Source organism: Solanum stenotomum, chromosome 4 (assembly GCF_019186545.1).
Source record: "Solanum stenotomum isolate F172 chromosome 4, ASM1918654v1, whole genome shotgun sequence".
NCBI lineage: Eukaryota > Viridiplantae > Streptophyta > Magnoliopsida > Solanales > Solanaceae > Solanum > Solanum stenotomum.
Genome location: NC_064285.1, coordinates 14,100,572 through 14,126,671, shown reverse-complemented (window position 1 = coordinate 14,126,671; position 26,100 = coordinate 14,100,572). Strand labels below are relative to the sequence as shown.

The following is a 26,100-nucleotide window of genomic DNA, read 5'->3' as shown; positions in this document are numbered from 1 at the left end:
ATTCCGTCTTCACCGTTGAGTCCGAAATATCATTTCCAATCAGATTCCATATAAGGTTTGTATTTTTCCGACTCTGAACGAGTTCGAAACATCGAAATTTAAGTTTGAAGGGTTGTAGAATTTTGACGCGGTGGTGACGTGGCAGAGCCACGTGACGCCACGTGGCAGAGGAGTGAAATCTGGAAATTTCCAGAATTTAGGACGAAATTCGTCCATATTTTTTCCTTCAACTTCAACTTGAGATTGCTCCTTCATTTTGAATCCAAATTAAGTGATTCAAAAGGCAAACTTCAAGAGAATTTCAAGGGGAATCTAGCGATGGTCTCAGAAANTCAGATTCCATATAAGGTTTGTATTTTTCCGACTCCGAACGAGTCCGAAACATCCAAATTTAAGTTTGAAGGGTTGTAGAATTTTGACGCGGTGGTGACGTGGCAGAGCCACGTGACGCCACGTGGCAGAGGAGTGAAATCTGGAAATTTCCAGAATTTAGGACGAAATTCGTCCATATTTTTTCCTTCAACTTCAACTTGAGATTGCTCCTTCATTTTGAATCCAAATTAAGTGATTCAAAAGGCAAACTTCAAGAGAATTTCAAGGGGAATCTAGCGATGGTCTCAGAAATGCGAGGGGAGGCTTCATTTGAGGTAAGAAATCGATTTTTAGCCACTGCCAGGGTGATTTCCGGATGGTTTTTTTTGTTGAATTTTGAAATGTGAGATCTTGATCATCATAAGTCCGTTTTGAGTCATTCTTGAGGCTAACTTGTAGAGTTTTTCGCAAGGATCGTCGTGGTATAATCTGTTTGGGTTGAAAGGGTCTCGTTTTTCCGAAAATTGGTGATCAAGGGGCTGTCCATTTTAATTGTTGTGGCTGATTTACGGTGTTTTAGGCATCTGTTTGTGCTAAAATTTTGGGGTATTAGTTTAGTAAGGTATTTGGGACGTTTCCACGGATTCGATTTTGAGATTCTAATTGTGGGCCCCACAATCCCGTTTTAGACCCGATTTTGGGTCCGTCTCCGAAAAATATAATTTTAGTGTCAATATATTCGTAAATGACGAGGTGATTAACCTTTTGTTAGTGGGGAAGCATTTGGAGACCGTTCGGAGAGGAAAAGATCCGGTACCGTGAGTTGGAGCACGCGTGATCGGCTTTCAGGTAGGCTATGGCTTTCTCTCGTGAGATTGAGCATGTTTAGACATTTGTTTATTGATTTGCTTGAGTATGGAGGGGTTCGGGTGTCGAGCATGCTAAATTTCTATAATTCCTGCCTTAGACCTTATTTCTGGAAAGTGTTGGATTATGACAGCATGTCTCTTGATATTATTGAATATCCATATCTGGTGGTGTATATGATAATATTGAATTGAAGTATGTTTGGCCTTAGTCTAGGCTTAGACTAGTGTTGCCATAGACTTGCGAGATTTCGGATGTCGTTGGGCAGTAGAACTTTTTCCGACGTCGTTTCGGACGGTCAGCTCCTTGTAGACTGATGTAGCAGACTTGAGTCTGATAGTCGGTAACTCAGCTTATGACCTTGTATCCATAATGCCCTGCTTTTCTATTATCTACAGTACCCGGTTAGAGTCCGTGGTCCAGCTTACTTATGTCCAGGCTTAGCTACAGTACCCGGTTAGAGTCCGTGGTCCAGCTTACCTGTGATCTGATTTTGGCTACAGCACCCGGTTCGAGTCCGTGGTCCAGCCCACCCGTGCCCGACCTTTGGCTACAGCACCCGGTTCGAGTCCGTGGTCCAGCCCATATAGGTTGACTCATTAGCTATAGTACCCGGTTCGAGTCCGTGGTCCAGCTTGCACGTGGTGTATTCCCAATTCCTCACTAAAGCTTCAGTTTAGTCTTGATTACTCTCATCTGCAGGTTGAGGTTTTGGAGGTTGGAGAGATTCCGGTTAAAGTCCGGGACGTAATGAGATCTTGGAATATGATTGGGAATGGTTCAGTTACAAGTCCGGAAATTGGTAATATTGTGATAGACCTTCTAGCTCCATTATTTTACTTCAACTGTCAGTCCATCTGCCGGGCTTATGGGGGTCCGTGCAGGTGGTTTCTTTTATTGTGCACGAGCGTACCCGTCGGGTTTATGGGAGCCCGGCGGAGTTAGTTAGATTGCTTGTCTTTGTTGCCTGTACGCTCGTGTACATACCCCCCATTTACTACTCTTTGCACTTGATGTGACCCTTTATTCGCATTTCAGTTTACTTTTGCTTATCTTGCTCAGTCGGCCGATGATGCCTACTGGGTACCTGTTGTTTTGGTACTCATGCTACGCTCTGCATCTATTTTGTGATGCAGGTCCGAGCACTAGTAGCCAGCGTTGATCGAGCTTGGAGTAGACTTATCCGGAGACGGGGGTGAGCACACGGCGTTTTGTACTATTTCAGTCTCCATCTGTATATATAGACTTGTCTTTTTCCTTTCGAGACAGTGCAGTCTCTGTTGTCCAGTTTTGGGACTTGTACTCATTTTGTAGTAGCTCTGTACTAGTGACTTCCAGGTTCTGGGAGGGATCTTTATTTGTATATATGTTTTTGGTTTGCTTCCGCCTGTTTATATTGTTATTTGCCTACTCTTGTTTAATTTCTACCCTCAGACCCATTACTTGTTCCTCCGGGTTACGAGTTGGCTTACCTGCTGGTGGGTTATAGTAGGTGCCATCATGACTTGATAAATCGGGTCGTGACAAATCAATATCTGTAACAATAGGTACAACAGATTGTGGACAATAGTCCTTATTGCACAACTTAACTTTATCTACTTGGCGTTGTCTCACAACCTAGCTTTACCTACTTTTTATTAAATTTGTAGTCACTTTTCTAGATATTAAGAGTATTTTACAAGTTTTACTTAGCAATTTGCTTGACAAACAATGCTGCCTTATATACATGGAATCATGCGTGTTTGCCAATATGTACTGTGTATGTCCCTATTTTTTCCCATCGATCCACAAAAAAGATTGATAATTATTTGCTATTACTGTCAATTACTGCAAAATTGATAGGTTTTCCGTTTTCACAACTCATTTTAGGTTCATTTAATATCACATCTTTCAATTTTCCATAATATGTGTCTTGTCAGAGGCTCTTCATTTTCAAAATTGGTTCAACATTGCACCTTTTTATGAACCTAGGAACTCCTAATATTTTTTAATATGTACTTCCTAGCACATCAGAATGATCACCTGGTTGCCTCATTGAGGTCCTTCTGCAATGACCTCAAAACAAAAGAGCCCAATTTGGAGAGGAAGAGGAAGAAGAATCCCAGAAGGGAAGGTAGAGTTGATCCATATTTACTTCATACTCCAGACACTTAGATTAGAGGTGTGCCCAGTTTCACCATGTGTCCAGTTAGCCTAATAGCTTAGTGGGAGCAGTAACCACAACTTTTTGAAGTAAATAGGTTGACAACATTACTGAAAAGTACCTCAAAGTAGCGCCTAAAGTGGAAGGACAAGAAAAACTTCTGGTTTTGAACTTCCATGTCTCATTAAAACTCTAGGACAAGTTCACAACTTGGAGCTTGGAATAGTATTGAACAATACTAATATCATATTAGGCACATAATATAGCTGTTGAGAAGCATTTTCTATAAATGGGTGCAACACTTTTGCACATAGTATATCTGTAAAAGTAATCAGTTGATATAAAAGATTATTATACTTTTTTTAAGAGGTGATCAAAAGTGTAACCAGGCTGTAATGACCCGGTATCTTTTTTCAAGTGGATTTTAGTGTTATTTCATAAATTGTAGCTTACTAATTTTTAATGTGTTACATACTGAAGTGATTAATTTATAAAGAATGAAGTTTTGGGCCAAGTTGTCACGATCTGACTTCTCGAGTCATGATGACACTTATTATAACTCACTAGTAGGTAAGTCAATCCGTACCCAAAACGACAAGTAATGAGTACAAAGGTAGGACTAAACAGAAAATAACACTAACAATAAGGAAAGATAGCAATGGAAGCAAACTAAAAACTATATACAATATAAATCCTCTAAGAACCTGGAAGTCACGAGTACAAAGTTGTCTAATATGAACAAATACAAGTTCCGAAAGTGGACCACATGCAATGAGTCATCTCAAAGGCAAAAAACTAGTTGACATATATACAAAAAGAGACATGTTGATCCAGGACGTTAAGTGCTCACCCTCGTCTCTGATATCCCAAAATCTATAAAGGATGGTGCGAATAATCACTGTTGGTAGTTGGTACTAGGACATGCATCACAGAAAACATATCGGAAATGATGCCGAGTGTAGCATGAGTACCAAAACAAAGGTACTCAATAGGCATCATAGGTCGACTGAGCAGGAAATGTAAAGACAATCAGAAGAGATAGAATATACACACAAACAGAAGCCAAAAAGGGTATGAAAAGAAAGCACACGAGCATATCGAAAGTAAATCTAAGTATAGCTAAACTAAACCTAACTGGGCCCCATAAGTCCAAAAGGTACACTTGTGCGCAAGTTTAAATAAAACTCAAACGGATCCCCATAATAGCTAAGACTAGAGAAGTGCATCAAAACCAGATCCAACAAGTGTACATTGTGCCTCAAACCCCAAGTGATTGCCTCTAACTAGAGGTGACAACCTCGAACCATAAAACATCAACCTCAGGCTGGGAATAACGACCTTGAACCGTGAACATCAGCCTCAGACTGGATATAAAGGCCTCAAACCAGAAATAGTCATAATGTCCAATCAACTCCCAACCCAGCTAGCAAGAGTAACAAAGGTCATATCGACTCCGAAGCGGATTCCAATATCAAGACTAAGTCATCGTACAAGCATCCATATGAGGCTCCAAGCCTAGAGCAACTCAATCTCAAGTCGCCATAAAGGCACAACCCTCCGGTAACGCATCAGAGCTGTAGAGATAAGGAGAGAAAGTAGAAGATCTACAAAGTTGCGCAAATGCCTAAACTAAGGCTCATACTATCAGACTCAAGTCTGCTATTCCAGTCTAGAAGAATCTAGTCCGTCTGAAACGACGTCGGAGATGATAACAAGACTACAAGGCTCGCGAGTCTAAGACAACAATAGTTTATCCTAGACTAAGGCCAAACATGCTCCAGATAACTAGTAACAATGCAAGTAATTCACAACAACATGCGACAACAACACACATAAAGCTCCAACTAAATTCACTTTTAAATAGTAAAGGTGTGTAATGTTGGATTCGAAAGTGATTAGGGCGCCATGTAGGAGTTTACAATTGCAAATCATATGGTGATAAATTTGGATGACAAAAACTTATACTAAAAACATAATATTATTATATGAAAACTAACATAAAAGAAAAATATTAAAACCGTTGAGAGAATAAATCTCTCCATAAACAAGATTCTCTAAATGACTACATTGTGAGTTCTATTGTGTTCTGCTATGAGAATATGAATCTTCAATTTATAGATCTCCAAACTTTTCTTCTAAGGAAAGAATAAACCAAATATGGAAGATAATTATATTTTCCTTTCAGGAAAAGTAAAAACAATTATGATAATGCTTAAATTTTTCTTCAAAGGAAAATTAAAACTCAAATATGGTAAGAAAATCATTGTAAAACCCTAACATGTAATAGATCTCCATAATAGTTTAAACGAGTAACTAATTTTTTGGGACAAGTTCATAGGAAATCTATGTCTTTTCCCAAAAATTTTGAGATTGTCTTTCATACAAATTTCACTTAAAAAAAAAACTAAATATTTGTGAAAAACATTACTTCATTTGAGACACTCACAAATAAAATTTCAGGTACAATTTTTTTAAATTTAAAATTGATGTTAGCATGGATAAAATTATAAAATTAATATTGATTTACAAATAATATGTGTCTAAATTAAATCTCTTTATAACTCAAACAATAATTCTTAATATTTACATATAATGTACATTTTATGTTTTGTAATATAAATTTTATAATAAAGATATTAGATAAATGTACAACACACGTTAAGTAATATTGTATTAAAAGCACAAACCTCTTTAGTGATATATCGTTTCACATTTTAAAAATAGATCAAGTTCACACTAGACAAAAAAAGTCATTAACATCCTAATTTAAAATAGATTAAGATTCTACCTTTCAAAAAGTAATTATATGGTGAATAAAATTGTACTTATAGTTAGAATAATTTTATAAATAGAACTTTTAAATATAATTATTCATTTAAATTAGGTTCCTCTTTCGTAGTTTTAAACTTTGGTGGCATAATAATTTCTTAACCAAATATAAAGTTACAAATAAATGATGTGTTTAGTCAAATCAAGTCAATAACAAATTAAATACGATTTCTTAACTACTAATCTTTGAAACAATAAACAAAATATCTTCGTATCACAATGCAACTTCGTTCGTACTGCTAATCTTCATATTAAATATTAATTATCTTTTTATAGTATAGTAATGATACTTTTATAATCTATCTTTTATGCTAATTTTCATGTTAATTGTCAAATATGTATTCCTAAAAATTATTTAAAATGAGTCAATTTTATACCTTATTATGGTTTTTGCTAAAAAATATCCTTACCTTTACATTTTTTGCACGAATACCCTCCCAACTAGCACAATAACTCAAAAAACACACTTTCTAAAAAACCATTGCTCCAAAAAAGAAAAGAAAAAGGATCAATATCTTTTAATTTTTTGAGGGGGAGGGGAGATTGAATGTGTCAGATATATAATAACATAATCATAAGAAAATAAATAGACATATAATTAAAAAAAATTGGATCATTGTTTTTTTTTAATTATCTTTTACTTTCCTTTGAATTTAATTCTAAATGTTATTTAAAATGAGTTAATTTTAAATAAGTACAAAAAAAAATCAAAACATTAATAAAATTAAAAATAAAGGACGCTTTTCCAAAAAACTTATTATTATCTTTTTTTGAAAATACACATAGTTTTTTAAAATTAATTAAAAGTAAATAAATAAGAAATTAATGAAAGAGAAAAAAAATAAAAAAGTTAAAAGAAGAATTAAATATTTCACAAAGAAAGAAAAAGGAAAAATTCTTTTGGCCAGAATTTGGCCAGAATGGTAAAATAACATATTTCACACTATGTTATTTTACCTTTTTGAACATTTTTACCTATTCAACTTTAATACCTTTTAATTAAAAAATGAAAAAAAATCAGTTTATTTTAAATAAAAAGGATATTCTAGATTTTTTAAATTTCTGGCCAAATTTTGACAAAATTTTCTAGTCATTTAGCATTACCGAAAGAAAAAATTAATTCAATATATGTAAGTTTTAATGTTAACAAGTATGTGTACTATCAAGTTTAATCTCACTTCTCAGCACTTGAGAGCCGAGAGTATATTTATTATGCTTTCAAATACTATCTTCGTCCACAGTTAAGTGTCATAATTTTTTTTTATAAAGTCAAATTATAAAAATTCTGACTAATATTTTAGATGAATTCTTTTAATCATATCAATATGCTAAAAATTGTAATTTATAGTACTTTTTATATAGCTTTTAAATATCTAATTTTTTTTATTTAAAATATCAAATTAATGTAATTGTTGACTCCAAATATCTACATGATTAATAGATGTGAATAAATTGAGAATTTAAATTTTAACAAACTCTTAAAATGAGTAAAAAGGAAAAATTGATTACTCCCTCCATTTCAGAATAATTAATTGTTGAGATACTTTTCATAATTTAAATTAATTTAATTGTTCAATGTTTAACACTATTTTTAGAGTATTCTTCCATATTTATCCTTTATTTAGATTTTTTATGTGATAAATTCAAGAAACTTTAATTACTTTGAATTATTTTCTATGTGATGAGTTCAAAACATTTTTGAATTAAATTAGTTATTATGATTAATGTTTAGTTATTCTAAAGATTAATTTAACAATAATTAATAAGAATAAAATAAAAAGTAACATCTAATTTATGTCCTACTCTTCTTTTCGAGGGCGTGAAACACATTACACATCAATAACTCAATTATTTTGAAAGGCAAGAAGTAATAAATCTTTGTGATTTGTTGAGTAATTAATATCTTTATTATTAGAAATTAAACAATTTCAACCTATTACTATCTCCTCCGTCCACATTAAATTGTCATAATTTCTTTTTTAGAGTAAAATGATAATAACTTTGACTAATATTTTACTATGCATTTTTTTTTATCTTATTAATATGCAAAAAATTGGAAGTTATAATACTTTTTCTATAATTTTTGAATATCTAAATTTTTTTATTTAAAATATGTAATCTAATTTAACTTAAAAAATTAGTCAAATTGACTTTCGAAAAACGCAACATAACAATTAAAAATGAATACAAAAATTAGTATATATTAGTATAAAATATTTATAGGGATTATTGAAAAGACAGACACAGAGCGACCGCTAAACAGCCATATCGTGAAAATGAATAAACCTCCGAACCCCAAAACTGTAAACGGAGAAGAAGAAAAACTGAATTCGAATGGAAGAAGAATGGAAGAGCAAGATAGAATGGAGCAAGAAGAAGCACTTATCGCTCTCATTGAACATCGCACAAAGGAAGTTGAACATCTTCGACAACGCATCACCTATTATAAATCTCAGGTACGTTTTTTTTTTGCCCCGTTATTGTTAGTACTTCATTCATCCGATCTAGAATTTGAAGTTGATGATTTCGATAAATGAATTGCAGTTATTGCTACTTTGAGGCGCGCGCACACACACACACACACATATATATGTGTGTGTGTGTGTGTGTGTGTGTGTGTTTGAAATTAATTACTTGTAAATTATAGTCGAATCAAGAGAAATGGTGCTAAAAAATGCACTTTTCACTGTTTCATTTCTGTTCAAGCCTTCTGCTTTACAGTCTATAGACCTTACCTCACTAATCTTTCATTTTCTCTCGGGATTTAGTTTGAGTTGTTGTCTCAGTAGTTGCATTCCTTCTAGTTTTCCTGAAAGGGGAAAGGGGACTAAGTATGTTTAGTTCCATCTCTTTTGAGTTTGAATTGGAATGCTAGGGGTTGGAGTTCTAGAGCAAATCCCAAAGACCTAAGTTCTTCCTTTATTATCCAAATCGAGGTAATAGTTTCTATGGTAGCTCTAATGAGAATTCTTTTGCTTAAAGCTAGGTGTTTTGATAGGTTCCTTGGTATCAAGATTAGTTTAATTTCTCTGGCTAGGAGTAATAATAAAAAGATTAGGACTAGCTGATTCTAGATTAATATCAATAAAAAGTAGGTTCTAGGGCAAGTGAATTTAAAAGAAGTCTCTTTTAAAGCCTTCATGTTGTGACGACGGTCCTCTCTCTGTAACAAGAGAGGTAGGCAACTTGAGTTTAGAGCCACCTCGGTTCGGGATGTCGGAACATCAACCGGATAGGAATCCGAATCCAAGTGACTTTCGAATAGGTTCAAGAGCTTCGATTGAAAACATTTTCTATCAAGTGTCAAATGATCTTTCAGCAGCTGCACCAACTAAATCGGAAGCTTAATTCGAAAGACAAGAGTAGGCTTGAGGAGGATCAAAAGACTGATTCTTCTTCCCCTAAAATTAGAAAGCTGGTTAGACTGCAATTTATGCCTATGGAAAGAGAAGTCACAAAAGGCGATCCATATGATCATAAAAAAAGGCTTGCCTAGACGTCTTTCTAGCATATGCGCCGTTCCTTTCGATTGGAGCCTGTTGTTACCTAGATGAATCATCCTATTCTAGTTCACATTGTGTCATCCAATTTTAGGGAATTCATTGGATCGTGAAGTTGCTTTACACCTGGCCATATCGAGGGAATGAAAATGAACTTTCCCCTAAGAAAAGAGAAAATCACTGGAATGAGAGAGGATGGTCATCGAGAAAGATGCCTTAACAGGTTGGTCATTTGTCAGGACAAGAATGTGAGTTCTTATTATCGGTGAGCCGCTTCCCCTCATCTTTCCCTTTTTGGGTCGCTCTTCTAATCTGCCATGTTCTGAATTGCAAATAAATGTCCCGCAATAACCGAGCTTAATTGGAAGAAAGTTAGCTTTCTCTATTTGAGTGTGAATATTGTGAATGCTATGAGTTGGATTGTGAGCATGTTAGCCCATTTAAGTTGCTTGATTCCTACTTATTTCTCAAATCTGAGTTGGTGTATTATTCATTGGATTGCATTAGTGATCTGATATTAAGAATCCCTTCTTAACAAAGGTTTGCATTTATTGTCGTGCACAACATGGCAATTTGAATAAGGTGGAGAGGATATATCCGTAAGGACAATAATTAGGGTAAAATCCTAGTTGTCGTTTTTGTTTGTATCTTCTCCTTTTGGGGTTAATCGACATGCTAATACACTCATTAGTTGGACGTTTCGTCTTCCCTTGGTAACAAGTGGTCCAGTAAAATAGGTCTAATTGCGAGATACTATATTTGCAAAATCTAGAAACTTTTTTGACATTTTTACAAGTGGTTCAGTAAAATAGGTATAAGGACTTCAGAGGATAAAGAATCAAGGTAATGTTTAGTAGTAACGATATGTAACAGTCTCTATGACATTTAATCAGATGAAATAGAGTACAGTTCACGTCTGATATTATGTGAACCAATGCACCTTTAGGGCAAACAGTGGCATGTTGAGGACGTCAACTTGAAAATGAGGTGGCTGTTATTTTGGATACTTAAGTCATTAATCAGTGCAGTAACAGTGCTGACATCCAATAATTTGCTGTCATAGATACAACAACAACAACAACAACAAACCCTATGTAATCCCATATGTAGGGTCCCGGGGTTTGGGGAGGGTAGTGTGTACGCAAATCTTACCCCTTCCTTGAGAAGTTAGAGAGGTTGTTTCCAATAAACCCTCGGTTCAATGTTGCTAACAAAGATACATGAATGTGAATTCTGGATTCTTTGTGCTTTCTTTCCTCATTTTTGGCAGTTGCAAGTTTCCCTCTTGCTGAGAAGGATCTGTGATACCTTTTCTTACTGGCACATTGTACACATTGAGATACATATGTAAACATTCAATTAAATGATTACTGAGTAAAAAACTTTTATTTAGCTAGTGCCTGTGAGAGACCCATCTTGAAACCTAAGTCATTGGACCTCATAATTGGATTTAGAGCGATACAGTACATTTCTACTTTCTTATAATTACCTCTCAACTTACACTAACTAGCATTTAATTCACCAAAGGACATGCGTTGTATGTGGACTGTTACTGGGAAACAATTTGCCTTTTTATTTTTTGATGACAAGGGAACCCGCAGCCTTTATGTATACATGTTTGTTTTATTACAAAGTCTTTCTCTTTATTTCGGAGCATTAATGACATTCCCCATCTTTACCTTCTTTTAAATTTTTCTGTTTCTCGAGTGCAAAGAGAGAGTTTAAAGTTTGTACCTTTTAATTTATCTTGAAGCTACTAACTTCCCATACCAGCCTATTGGATTTTCATTATGGGATGATATGCAAATAAATTCATTGTGACATATCCAGTCAATTAAGTCCAGAGAGTTGCCATTTTTTTTGGATCACTGATATGGGGAAGTATTTTTGGACTGTTGCAAGACTTCTCTATTTGGCTTGATTGTATTCCCATTAATTTCTCAAATCTGTTTGCTTTGGAATTTGTTATCTAATTTTAAGAATCCCTTCTTACCAAATTTTTTCGAGTGGAGTAGTTGACCTTGTGAAAAATATGATAACTTTGATAAGGTGGAAAGCATGTCCTCAGCAAGGACTATAATTTGGGTAAATATATAATTGTCATGCTTGTTTTTGTCCTTCCCTGGGGTTAATACGGCATTTAGATGCTGCTCCCGCCGGCCGCTTGGCGGGCGGAGCGCTCGTTATTCTGACTTTTCTCTCTGCTGGGGCCCTCCCATTGCTATAGCTATGGCAGCTCACTTCTCTTTAGAGAAGCGGAATCAGAAGTTGACAAATGAGTCGATATTCTGAAGCTGGCAAGCGCCTAGTGTGAAAGGTTGCTTTACTAAGTAAGATAAGGCAAGAAGCAAGGGCGTAGCAGCTGCACACTTTTTAGCTGGATGTTTCAAAGGGAAAGGTTTATACAACATGTTATTACACTCATTTGTTGGTTGTTTTGTCTCTCCTATTGGTACAAGTTTCCAGTAAAGTTAGGTGCAATTGCTAGATACTATATTTAGAAAATGTAAAAACTGTCCATAAACTTCCTTCCATTCCCAAGTTCAAGTAGATATTAGGAGAGAGAGGCAACATTTAGTGGTTGTCAGCTATAGTAGTCTCCTCAACTATTTTAAGAATGTCAATATTAGGAAATAATAAGTATAGAAAGAATCTTTGTAAATATAGGAAAGGTTTAAAATTCCCGCAGGTTGTAATTGTATAATTAGGAATAGGAAATGCTTTCTTTTCCTTTTTTTGAAATTTCTTGTAAACACTATTTGGATCTACTCGAGGAATAATCAATAAATTCATGCCGAAATCATTTCTTTCTTTGTTTACAAACTTCTTGATTAAAAAAACTCAGATTCTTCAACTTTATGTTGATGTCAGTTGTAAACATGTGACCTAATGCAACCTTTGAGGCAAATGGTGACATTTTAAGGATTTTTGATGGACTATGAGCTGGCTGTTTTGAATACTATAGTCACTGATGTGTCTGGTAAGTGGTAACTGCTGTGGGATGTCTAACAACTGCATTGACTTTTTATACTCGAATGTCATGTTCTGGGGTGTTTGCCTTACACCTGTTTTTGGCAGTTGCATGCTTCCTTCTTGCATGATACCTTTTTTGGTACTGTTCTCTTACACACATCGACACAGATATCTAAGCATAATTTGGATGAGTAAATAGCTTTCATTGATCTTGTGCCTTCCTCAAGAGATCCAAATAGGAGCTGAAGTTATTTTATTGATACAGAATTGCTTGTAGATTAGCAGTTCATTTTCTTATTAAATTTGCAGTTCACTGAAGCATTAAAGTCAGCAGGATGTATGGAATGTTAGATGCAACCTGGAGGATGATTTACTTTTCACATTTTTGTTTCTTTACAGAGTCATTCTTGTACTTCTTTGGAGCAAAATTGACATCCCCATTTTTTCCTTTTTTGGATGAGTTGTGCAGTACGATCAAGCAGAAATTAGGCTAGAGGAGACACAGCTGAAATTAGCTCGTATTCGGGGACGAGAGAACATAGCAGCATCCACAAGCTCCCGTGGGAACGGGGCAAGTCCAGTGACATCCAAAAGAAGATCCACAAGTCCCATTCAGATAAATGGGGGCCCTTTTCATAGCTTGTCTGAATCTAAACGACATCATAGCCAAGACAGCAATCAACCGCTTAGGAAATCTCCAGTGCCAGATCGGAAAATGGCAAGCCCTTTCCAGAGAAATGATAATAGTTCTCGCAGTGTTCCCCAGGGAAAACCACCACTTGTCATTCCCGATGTGAAACCAAGAGTATCTCAACCTTTGAAGATTATAGAATCTGGTCCTAAAATCTCAAGTGCTTCTGATTCTCAGGCCGGTGGATCAGGATTTCCTCATGTCACTAGTATGACAAAGTTAAAAGCAGATAAAAGTCACAGAATGTCGGAGAAGGAAGCTTCGGAACTTCAGCCTAAAGGAACAAAAAGGAAGTTTGGTAATGTTGTAGTTATATCATGAAATATTCTGGTAGTTATTATTGATCACTGGTAGTAGCATGTAAGGCGAAAGCCATTTTGATATGAAAGTTACCAACTGACGCGTATATTTATCATGTTTGCTTTCTAAATACAGAGCAGAAAGAGCATAGAGAGCTGATACCATTGATAGGTAGTTACTCTTCAGCAAGCATGGTACGCTGCCAGACGTCCTGTGTCATATCTAGTCAACACAAGAGAAAGCTGAGAACAATTATTTCATGTCCTACAAATGATCAACTTTTTGCAAGCAGGTAATTTTTTATCAGGACTTACACAGTGCTTAAGAGTGTGTAAAGGTCATGCACTCATGCTAAATGACAATTTGACTATGGATGCATTTCATTCCTTTCTTCTGGAGTTGTCACTGATTTGGCAATGGACACACTTAGTGAAAAAGCTTGTCCGTTTCCTTCTCCCACCTCTCTATGGGGAATTGTGCTTGAGCTTAATTGCATTCCTTGACATAGCATTTTTAGGAAAGCAAATATAATGTAGATTCATGATTGCAGCTTTATCCTAGTAGAGCTTCCACTTTTCCAGTACATCCTTTAGATCCTGCTGTCAATCTCAAGTGTTCATCACGAAGCTATTATTTTATTCCTCAATTGCAGTCTGACTTTCCTGCTGATAGTATCTTTTAATTTGTTAAGACTAGCTGATTTCTTTTCCTTGACGTAATAACCACTGCACTTCACTTTCTCTTGACTAAGGCCCAGTTTAGTTGTTTTTTTTTCTCTTTCCTTGGCAGTTTTGAGCATCTGGCATAGAATGCAAGTGGGTTTTCGGTTTTCCATATAGCTTTATTTTATCCTGAATACTAATTTAGGTTATCCTTGAATATGCAGTGCGTTGGACGGGCTTGTCAACTTATGGCAGGTACATGGCAGAGGGTATGTTAGAACTTCGAAAGTTAATTTTTTAGTCATATTAGTATATCTTTCCTTTATGAGATTTTATTTTGGAAGGCAATCCTACTTCAGGCAACAATAACTTTTAAATGCTAATTTTATTGTTTTACCATATGTTTGTGTTCTGATGATTTTGAGTTACCTAATTTATTTATTTTTGGATAATCAGGTCAACTGCTAATCTTCTTAGTTCCACTGATTGCCTTTCGTCCAAGCATAGGAGATGGCCAGAAGATGTAGCCTGGCATCCGGAAGGCGATAGTCTCTTTTCAGTTTATAGTGCTGATGGCGGGGATTCTCAAATTTCAATCTTGAATCTTAACAAAGGAAAAGAGGTAAAGGCTCAAGTCTGAGATTAACTCCCCCAAGATTATATGCCAAAGCTCATAGGACTGTAAAACCTACTTGAATGAAACAGATATATACATGTGCGCGTGCTAAGTCCTCTGGATTGAGTTGCATTATGATTGATTTCATATAGACAGAGCAGTATGAGCAGTATATAAATATATATATATATATTTATTTATTTTTATTTTTGAAACTGATATAGACAGAACAGTATCCTCATCCTATCCTACAGCTTTCCATCAGAAAGACCTGTGATCTGGGCTCATATGTCCAATAAACCACTACCACAAACCTTGCATAACTTACTATCCCAAAGTTAATAAAGTGAAAGTGGATTAATATATTGTTCTCTTGTCAAAAAGAACAATATATTAATCCACTTTCACTTTATTAACTTTGGGATAGTAAGTTATGCAAGGTTTGTGGTAGTGGTTTATTGGACATATGAGCCCAGATCACAGGTCTTTCTGATGGAAAGCTGTAGGATAGGATGAGGAAGTCCTCTGATTCCTTGAATAAATGGTCTATAATCTGATAAATTAAAGTACTTGTATTGTTTTTCATTTGAGCCGTAAAAGAGGATTGAAATACTTACATTTTTACTTGTTCATTAAAGAGGATGAAAGTACTTATATTGTTAGTTGTTCTCTTATTATGTTCTTGTCCATAATATTCCGTACACATGGAAGTACCTTTTATGATGATTAACAGGCTCAATATGATGTTTTCCTTTTTCCTTTTCTTCAGATAATCATCATGTTAGAGGCTTCAGATAACCCTCGTACTCATAAGTTCCCCTGACTAAACTAAACTAAGGTCTTTTAGCTACAATTGAATTGTTTTCCTGTCGTCTCCACTCTAAAAATCAATCTCTCATTAAAAAAAATCTCTGTCTAGCTTTTGAAGTTGTTGATGCTTAGGTATGTAGTATTTCAACCTCAGGTATGTAGCATTCAAAGCACATCAGGCATTCTATCGCATCAAATATTACTTTGATTTTATACCTGTTATGTTCTCATGTGCTTTTTATCAGCAGAAGATGCGTGTAAGTTTCTTGGAGGAGAAGCCTCATGTTAAAGGGATAATCAACAATATAATCTTCATGCCGTGGGAAGATATCCAGTTTGTTACTGGTGGTAGTGATCATGCAGCTATCATGTGGAGCAATAAAGATGGAGAAAATTCATGGAAACCTAAAGCATTGCATAGAAGTTTGCATTCTTCTGCAGTGATGGGAGTTGCCGGTTTACAGCATAAGAAAGTTGTGCTGTCTGCTGGAGCTGACAAGCGGATCATTGGATTTGATTTGCTAGCTCAAAGAGCAGAATACAAGCATCAAATAGAAAATAAATGCATGAGTGTTCTACCTAATCCATGCGACTTCAATCTCTTTATGGTTCAGACAGGGTAAAGTTTCTGATGCAGTCTTTTCTATGATCTTTAGGTGCATTTTTTACATACTGACTCCTAGCTATGTTACCAGTCCTTCCTCGTACAAAAGTTCCACTTTTCTTGCAATTACTTTTATTTAGAATAATGTGCACTCGGCAAAAATATTTGTTTTTGTGAGATATACAGTATCAAAAGACGTCCCCAGAATCTCTTGTAAACTCTAGTAAATTGGTCCTTAAGTATTTTAAAAAGATATAGCACTTGTGACCAGTAATGATTTGGTTATAATTTATAGGAGTATCTAATACTGTAGTGTTGGTTGTTTTGAGTGATGACCCCAATTTGCTTGGGATTGAGGTATAACAGTAGTAGTAGTTGTTGTACTGTATTTGGTTGTTTTGAGTCATTGCATAAATGTGTAATTTGAGATCCTCACTGCAGTGTGCCCTAAATTGTTGAAGGAACATAAGTTCTAATGCCAAAAGTTTTATATTTCTGAATCATTGAGGGGAAATTTTCCATCCAATGCCAATGCTGAGACGTGAAATGGATATAAGAACCAGGAGTTCTTTTTGCTGCAAAGCTATTCTATTAAGCATAGAATTAAGACATGCTTCTGGTTTTGATGTAGTCACAGGAATGAACATGATCATATTTAAACGTTTGAAGTTTTCTACGGCAGAACCAAACTGCACAGCAATACTGTTTTCCTTATTTGTTTTTTGTCACTTCCCCAAATTGTAATGAATAGTAAGAACCAATCCAGAAAAAAAACTAATGATATAGTAGCCTTGACAGTGATAAGATCTTCAACCTTTGGGGTTGAAGGGATCAGTTAGTAGAATGAGGGTGGTCATAGTAATATATGTGGATGGTTCTATCATGTTAATGGCTGAGTTGCGATCTTTCAGTTGAAGCAGGATCAAAAGTCCAAACCATCATTTAAATGGATTCTATGCAAAGCAAGGAAACAATGCGATGCTATGAACTAAATCAAGAGCCAGATTCTTCTGAAATGCAAGTGGTCTGAGGAGAAATTGGTGTAATTAAGATGGAGGGGAAGGAAGATATAGTGCTTTATGTTGGAAGCTTCAATCTATTAGACAATCCTTTTATCTTAGACCTACTGGTGCAGAGGCATTTATTAGTACTGTGAATTCTGGCATTTAATAAGGATCCATACTTTAGTCAAGAGAAGCAGGGCGAATTAATCAAAACCGCGATCATCCCAGATTGCTTTAGGAATGCTAGGAAACCTCTGAAAAGCTGGGGGATTATGGCCTTATATGGAGAAAACATGGTGACATTAGTGCAGGTTCTCAAGGCTCATTCTTTTATTGTGATGATTTTTTTTCCTTTATATTTTTAAAATACAAGTACCAAGCTTCTTTAATCTTGCAATCTTGATTAGTTCTGTTTGTGATATTAATACACTTTGAAACATCATCTTGCACTAGGTAGTATTTAAGCACAAATGTATCTTTTGAGGGAATATACTTGCTTAGTCACATTTTGCTTAATCTAATTCTCTGACTGCATGTTTATAATGCAGGACTATAGAGAGGCAGCTTCGCTTATTTGATTTTAGATTGAGGCAGACAGAGGTTCAGGCCTTTGGGTGGAAGCAAGAAAGTAGTGACTCACAGTCGGCTCTCATAAACCAGGCTTGGTCACCTGATGGCTTGTACATAACATCTGGGTCAGTTGATCCAGTCATCCACATTTTTGACATAAGGTACAATTCACACAAACCTTCTCAGTCCATTAAAGCCCACCAAAAGCGAGTCTTCAAAGCTATTTGGCATCATGCGGTCCCGCTCCTCATTTCTATATCTTCTGATTTGAACATTGGGTTGCACAAAATCATTTGAGTTGCTGAGAGAGGTATTACTATTCCCAGTCATTTTCCCCATATGTCTGGGGAATTTTGTCTCGTAGAAGCGTATATCTCGATGCCTTACACCAAAAGAAACTCATGGGCCTGGTGTGTGGTACTGAAAGATGATTATGAGAGGAAACCAGAAGGGAAATGCTCTTGAGTATCAGCTTTGCGCTTGGCATAATTCTGCGTCCAGGCAGCTGAAACAGTTTTCGAGTTTGATTGGATCTAGAGGCTATTGAAGCCTTCAGAATCCACTCTATGTAAAGGTTATCTATGATGAAAACTTGGAGACATTCAACTCTCTTAGCACATAGGAATGTCTTTAATAGACTCCAAAGTTTTGAACTTCGTTGTATTTAGTGCAACATTTCCTGTGTCAAAGTCTGATGTTCTAGCAATGGATTAGAGACAGTGGCTTTCACATAGCTACTGTTCTGTCCTTGGCCTACACATCACATTTGTGCTAATATTTCGTAAGAGTCCTGTTTTAAGAATCCATTTTCGCAATCATAAACTGTTCTTTCTTCAGTTGCTTCTGAACTGAGGGAGGTTTTTGTAGTCAATTATGCTTTCAGGGCTTAAGGGAAATTGCTCCCTATTTTCTTTTCTTCTTCTGTTCAATGTGAGCGAAGGAAAGACTATTTTGTTCTGCTCATCAGTTCAAACATATTTGATTGCACTTTAGGATTACTATAGAAAAACCAGTTTGTCAAAAGTAGAATCGAGAATTGGCAAAGAGAAGAGTAGAGTTGTCATGTAGTCTCTAATCGACTTACATGGAGCCTGTAGCACATGTATATGGGTTTATCATTAGGGTATTGATACTCTGATGGTATCAAGCAGGAAACATTGTATGTTCCTCCTTGACACCATACTCTAATGATATCAAGGCGTAAGTGAATAGTGTTTTCAATAAAGCATTGGGTCTTCCTCTTTGATACTATTAGAGTGTATATATATTTTGATGGTATCAAGTTGTAAATGCGCATTAGTTGTTAAAAACAGGGGTATGAGAGTACGGGGTAGCCGAGGCCGCTTGTAAATTGTTTTCCCTTTGGGGGTTTTAAGTGTTCTTTTTCATATATATGTAAAGGTGGAGTTGTATATATGTTAAACGAAATACGCCATTTGAATTCAAAGTGGTTGTTATTGTTATCTACTACCTATAAAAATAATCAATTTTTCTTCTCAAGATTCTTATAGGAGAGGATTAGTTACCCCAAAAGAAAAAATGAAATGGTGCACTATAAATAATAAGCAATGTTTTATCGTTGTCATTTGCATGAAAGTCTATATGTCTTCATTCTAATTATAATACAACACGTAGTTTGATCGATAAGTTACACTCATCCAATTGAAGAATGAAAAAAATATCGTTTTTTTTTTGTATCTTTTTAAAAAATAGTACATGAAAATTGAAATGAAAAAGTAGAGGTTAGGTCCTCTTCCACCATTTGACCATGGGGATGCAAGAAAGGAGTTGAAATTTATATAAAAGGTGGAATTCTCTCTAATTTATATAGTTTTTATACCATCACACTAACATAACCTACAATAACAAGTACATGCTACTTGTTTTAATTTAGTAACTTGAAAAATGCAGTAAATAATCAATTATTAATATAACATAAAAATTCTTTACACTACCAATGCGACTAATTAAATCCTTTTTTTCTTTTCTTTTACACATGAGGTTTGTTTGCTTTTCTCCACCACATACCTCTCCCTCATGTATTTTGCTATTGGATTCTAATTAATAAAATATACGAGGTAGGGGTCTGCCTAATTCCCTACCAGTGAAGGTGGCTTAAATAAAATAAAAACAAATATATATATATATATATATATATATATATTAATTAATCGATACCTTTTTACCCATATATAAAGAAGAAAGTTTTATATATATATAAAATTTAATTTGCAATAGTTCTTTCCAAATTTTCAAAATATAGATAAACATCGCGTTACATACTTGTAAGTAATCACGTGATGATTTTATTTTTATTAATAATTCATTAATCATGGGAAGATAAAATTTTTTTAAGAGATATGCTAATTAATCCATCACTTCCCGCTCTTTTTTTCTACTCATTAATTAATTTCTCATGTACTACTATTACTTTACTATATATTAGAAGAGCGAAGCTTCTCTCCTCAAATTTCTTCTTTTTTATACTTAGTAGTTTTTTTTTCTTATTTTAGTACTACAAATTGCAATATTTCGTATTTCTTTTATTTATTTTCCATTTTAGTATATATAAAAATATATTAAAAGTTCAAGTTCAATTGACTTTCAAAAATTTATTTGTGCCACATAAATTGAAATAAATGGGCTAACATATATTATTTAAAAATTACGTTAACTAAGAGTATCATAAATAATAATGATGAAAATTTCACTTGTACCACATAAATCACAATAATTAACAATTTTAAATAAATATATATATATTAAAAATTGCTCAAGTCTTAAAATATCACATGTGCCACAAATATTATTTGAAAAACAAATTAAAAATATTATAAAAATAATTAATAACAAAAATATTTGAAAATTTAGTTGACTCTCCTAATTCTATCTGTTTCACATAAATTAAAGGGAATTTTACACAAATCTCAGTGTTAACAACTAATTACATCATATCCCTATTATTTTTCAAATTACAGAAATTTCTTAAATTTGGTGAAATTCGGATACATTCCAAAAGGTCTCGATACATCGCGTCTCGGTGTCAGATACATCCCGATACGTCCCGATACATCGGGTCTCGGTTTCGGATACATCACTCAACATCCAAATACATCGCATAAAGTGATGTATCCAACTGATACATCACGTTGGCCGATACATCGCGTAAAGTGATGTATCTGACATATACATCGTAAAAAGTGATATATCCAATAAATACATCGCGTAAAGTGATGTATCCAAGAATAGGAGAGAGTAAGAATTGTTGTAATTTCTTCAATAATAGGAATTTTGAAAAATATGATAAAATAAGTTTTGTATTTAGATAATTTTTCCTAAATTAAAATAAAGAATGTAATATATATATTGAGCCCGGATTTGTATAGTTGAATAAAAACTTCAAGAAGTAGGTGTCATGTGGACACGTATTATATATTTATTTAGATATAGAAATGGAATAAATTTTGAATTATTGAAAATATAAAACGTGGGGACTTCTTTTGTCATGATTAATTAATTACAGTCAAAGTATGAAAACTGAAACTCCAATATCTTCATTTGATTTATTATTTTCCTTTTTCTTCCGTCAATTATATATAAGTATTTCATTTGACTGTTGACATTACATTGCAATATTGTGAATTGTGATTATATATTCTTTTTTGCCTGTTATTGCATTGTTCGATTAGCTATAAAGTTTTTCTTTTTCAAAAAAAAAAGTTTGAATTTGTGGTTTAATATGTTTGAACTTTTTTTGGTATGATTGCTTATGTTTGAAAAAATTAAGCACTTTATTCTATGATATACTCTCTTTTAGTATATTTATATTTATTTGGATAAGCTTATTTTAGATATGTTTTTAAGGTAAAATAACTTTTAAGATTTTTTTAGTGTTCGGATAAATTTAAAAGTGTTTATAGGTATTTAATATTAAGTTAAAATGATAGAAATAAGTCATAAGTTAAGATTTTTAATTTATAACTTTTGCCTTATAAGTCGAGCTTGTTTGGATGGACTTTTGACTTAATTTTATCATTTTAACCTAAAATTTAGTACTTATAAGCACTTTTTTTTTAATTTACTCAAACGCTACAAATCATTTTGACTTAAAACACTTAAAATGAGTCAATTAAAACATCGATTCTCTTATATAGACGATAAATTATACTTCCTCTATTCTATATTAAGTGAACTTGTGAGGCAATGCACAATTATTAAGAAAAACATTCCAAGGCATTATGTAAAACATATTTTTCACTATTGCCTTTTGTGAAATCGTAATTATAACTTTGTAAGTAGTGTAATTTAACTATCATCTTGAAAATATAAAACTTCACTAAAAGAAAGGGCAAATAGAGAAAATTTTCAAATATTTATCTTGAACTTTGAATACTTCAATTATTTTGAACAATGAAAAACGCCCAATTATAAAGTCACTTATAATATGGAATAGAGAGAGTATATCATTAAGAATATAACAAGGATTTTACATTAAACAAAATTATATCTATATAAGATCTAAAAATTTAAAAAAAATACGAAAAGAAGAAAGTAACAATCCCAAAAATAAAGTGTGTAATTGTTTTCCCATCCATAAATAGTAAAAAAAGCCACCGAAACCGAAAGGCATGAGCAACATATTCTTTCCACACATAGCATGATAAGTGTTAGTTCACATTTCACAAGTATATATAGTTACTACATAGTAGTAAACCCTAGCAAAGCAACAATTCCTTCCTCTATTCTCTTCTTCCACAAATCCATACTTCAACATTTTGCTCTTTCTTCATCGGTTTAATCATCTGATATCTGAAGTTCACGTACTGATCCATCAAAAGATCATTACAAAAGTAGCAATCGTGGATCGAAGGTATGGGAAGAGGCCCTTTTCATCCAATGAATCGGAGGAGAAAGAGGATATTAATGAATCTATTTTCCCTATTTATTCAGCTCGATCTCAACATGACATGTCTGCTATGGTTTCTGTTCTCTCTCAAGTTATTGGCAACACAAATAATAGTAATAATACTACGAATATCTCTTCGTCATCGTCCGTGCATGGAATTAATCCATTAACCCTACCTCAATCAACAACAAATCAAATTCAAGAACAAGGTACATACTAGTTGGACACAAACTTGTATATTTTTCTTCAATCAATAAAAGATATATCTTTGTTAAAATCGATCTTCACTAATAAAATAAAGGGATCAATTAGCTATAGATTATTATGTGGTAAACATCTTATGCTTACTAAAGTCGTACATTTTTGTGTGACTATATAAAAGATATATATATATATTTCATTCTTCTCTAAGTATATCTATCTTCCTAGCTAAAATTAAACTTGAGTTTTTCTTCAACTACTTTTTCCATGTAATTTCTTCAAAAGCAAAAGCAAAAAAAATAAGAAAAAGGAAAAACTCATTTATATTAATTCTTTAACTACCCTATATTAATTCCTATTGTGCGTGCGCAACTTGATTTTCTAGTACACAAGAGTACATATATATTTTACACATGGATGATATTATTTTTAACAACTACATGGTTTAATTTAATTTCTTTAACTTTTTAAGTAAATTATATTGTCAACCTTCTCTTATATGAATAATAATTACCGTCTTTATATATATTGTCAGTGTATAAACATTAAATTGAATTGTGCTATGTGTGTATGAAGGGAACCAACAAAGAAAACGACATTATAGAGGAGTGCGACAAAGACCATGGGGAAAATGGGCTGCTGAAATACGCGATCCAAAGAAGGCTGCACGAGTATGGCTAGGGACATTTGATACTGCTGAAGCCGCGGCACTTGCTTATGATGAAGCGGCACTTAGATTCAAAGGCAACAAAGCTAAACTCAATTTTCCAGAAAGAGTTCAATCAGGAAATACTCAATATCTTACTACAACTCATCAACAACAACAATTAGTGGATCATCAACAACACTACTCATTTAATAATAATAATAATAATATTCCTCAGATGGTCACTCAGCCTAATTTGTATCAACAACATTTCCCTAATGTTCATCACTATGCACAATTACTTCGCGATGGAAGCAACAATAATATTGATCATATGATGAATTTTGGGGTTTCAGATCAATCAAGTTTATATCATCATCATCAACAATCATCATCATCATCAGGAGGTAACTTTGTTACGCCAAATACGTCGTTGGAATTACAACAACAACAACAACAACAACAACAAGCAAATTATTATCATAATCAAGAAGAAGATTTTCTAAGATTTACAATGGATTTTGGGAATTCTTCAAGTTATAGTACTGGACCACCTAGTGAAAGTAATTGGATGGATTTTGAACCTAAAAAGTAATTTATTTATCTTTAAATTTGGTCATGTGAAGACATGAAGGTATGATCTTGAGGATGCCTCTTATGTCTCTAGTATGATTAATGTAAGCTTTTTATTTATTTGTTTATTTCTAGTTATTAATATTATGTAAAATGCTGGGATTTTCTTTCAATGAATTGTAATATCATGAATCTATATGAAAAATGTCGGAGTATTACTATTTCTTTTATTTCAGAGTAAATACTGAAAAACTATTTTAACTTAAAAACACTTAAAGTAAGTCAATTCAAAAAGACTTTTATTAAAGTCTTTTTAGCAAAATTCATGCTATCTAAACTTATTATTTTTGGCTTAAAATTAAGTTGTTTGGCTTTGATTAATTATTTTAGTTTTTTTTATCTTTTATAAATTTTAGAACTCTTAAAATGTATTTTTCAGCACTTGAAAATTAAAAACTACTTAAATTCAACCAACTCAAATGGGCTCTAAGTTTATATATCATCACTGGGAATATTTTCACAAAAAAATATCTATAAGTAAATATCCTTAAAATATAAAATTTATAATTTTGAACTAATTATATACTTAGTTAAAATTATTTGTTGACTTGCAAAACCTTTATAATTATAACAACGGGAAAACTAATTAATAATGGTGTGCCCATTATAAAACTCGTAGTATGTATTATATTGCACCATGTTCATGATTCAGTGACGTAGATTTGATTTTATTTAATCTAACAAAATTAATAGATTAAGTACTGTTCCATCCAACCTACTAATTATGGAATGATAATTACCTAAATAGAAGCTAAATTTTCATTAGGGGTAGCTAAAGTTGGACGGTATAATTTCAGTCACCTCTTTTTCTTCCTCTAAAATTAAATAAATATTTTGTGTATACTTAATTAATTTAAATTCGTACCGCTGTATTTTGTACTTATTAGATTTTCAAAATTTGAGTATAAAATCTTTAATTAAAAAATAAATAAGTATTTATCATTTCATCATAATCTTCGTTAAAGGTGAGACCGTGTGAGGTTCACCAAGCTACATAGGTAGGGACTAAAATGTCGCTTCAATTCACTTGAACACGTTTATTATTAACATTTATAGATTTGCTTAGTCAACCGTCCCTTTTGTACATAAAAGTATTTACTTTGATATAATTTATAAATATTTCATATATTTTCATAGTTTTTATCTCTTGACATATTACTTCATGTTTGAGACTTAAATTTTGAATAATCCAATAAAGATTATAATCCATAGATAAATAAAGCTCAATTCATGCTAACAAAAAAATCAAATATGTCATCCATAGATATAGTAACTCTAATAAAGCTCAAATCAAAATCAAATCAATACTAATACTAACAAAGAAAAAATCAACTAAGAATGACAATAATATTGAATATTTGTTCTTTAATTTTACACTGGTTTAGATAATTAAAATACGTAACCTAGTTTTAGTTTTTCTTCAATGTTTAGCCATGTAACTCCTATTTATTAGATTTATTTTTGCATGATTTAGTACTTTTGAATTATGATAATTTTTTTATGACCTATTAATTTGCAATATTTGTTTATGTGATTTCATTATCATTTTCTGTTAATTTTTTTGTGTCATCACTCATCTCATATTTTTTATTATTTTCTTAAAAATGTCTTAGATGATTGTATTTTGGTAGGACTAAAGATATAGTTAAAGTACAAGTTAATTATATGTTTGTATGAATACTTTATCGAAAAACCCAAAAAATAATCCAAAAACCAGAAGTTGAAAAATCTGAGTTTTATTAGTTTGATTTGGTTTATAGATTTAAAAATTCGATAATAATAATTTGGTTTGATATTTGAAAAATTCAATCCAACCTGATCATGTACACCCCT

At 33.2% G+C, this 26,100-nt stretch overlaps 2 protein-coding genes and 1 long non-coding RNA gene across 4 annotated transcripts; all 3 read left to right on the top strand.

Annotated features, from left to right (window-relative positions):
• Positions 1–529: 529 nt before the first annotated feature.
• On the top strand, positions 530–2,553 carry LOC125863051 (uncharacterized). The gene is made up of 3 exons (XR_007446091.1): positions 530–647; positions 1,085–1,161; positions 2,316–2,553. It is a non-coding gene; the product is annotated as an uncharacterized LOC125863051 (long non-coding RNA).
• Positions 2,554–8,399: 5,846 nt separating this feature from the next.
• LOC125862836 (uncharacterized) lies at positions 8,400–18,729 on the top strand. Of its 2 annotated transcripts, none has more exons than XM_049542960.1 (7): positions 8,400–8,607; positions 13,094–13,613; positions 13,751–13,907; positions 14,502–14,546; positions 14,734–14,899; positions 15,955–16,322; positions 17,860–18,729. In XM_049542960.1, the coding sequence occupies exons 1-7, from the start codon at positions 8,428–8,430 to the stop codon at positions 18,176–18,178; spliced, it is 1,755 nt and encodes a 584-aa protein (XP_049398917.1). In that variant the 5' UTR covers positions 8,400–8,427; the 3' UTR covers positions 18,179–18,729. The 2 variants fall into 2 exon arrangements, with proteins under 2 accessions (XP_049398917.1, XP_049398916.1); XM_049542959.1 differs by having other exon boundaries at positions 15,952–16,322.
• LOC125861284 (ethylene-responsive transcription factor ERF114-like) lies at positions 18,309–24,420 on the top strand. Its single transcript, XM_049541217.1, has 3 exons — positions 18,309–18,402; positions 22,601–22,996; positions 23,565–24,420. Exons 1-3 carry the CDS (start codon positions 18,309–18,311, stop codon positions 24,227–24,229), a joined length of 1,155 nt encoding a protein of 384 aa, XP_049397174.1. The 3' UTR covers positions 24,230–24,420.
• The last annotated feature ends 1,680 nt before the right edge of the window (positions 24,421–26,100 follow it).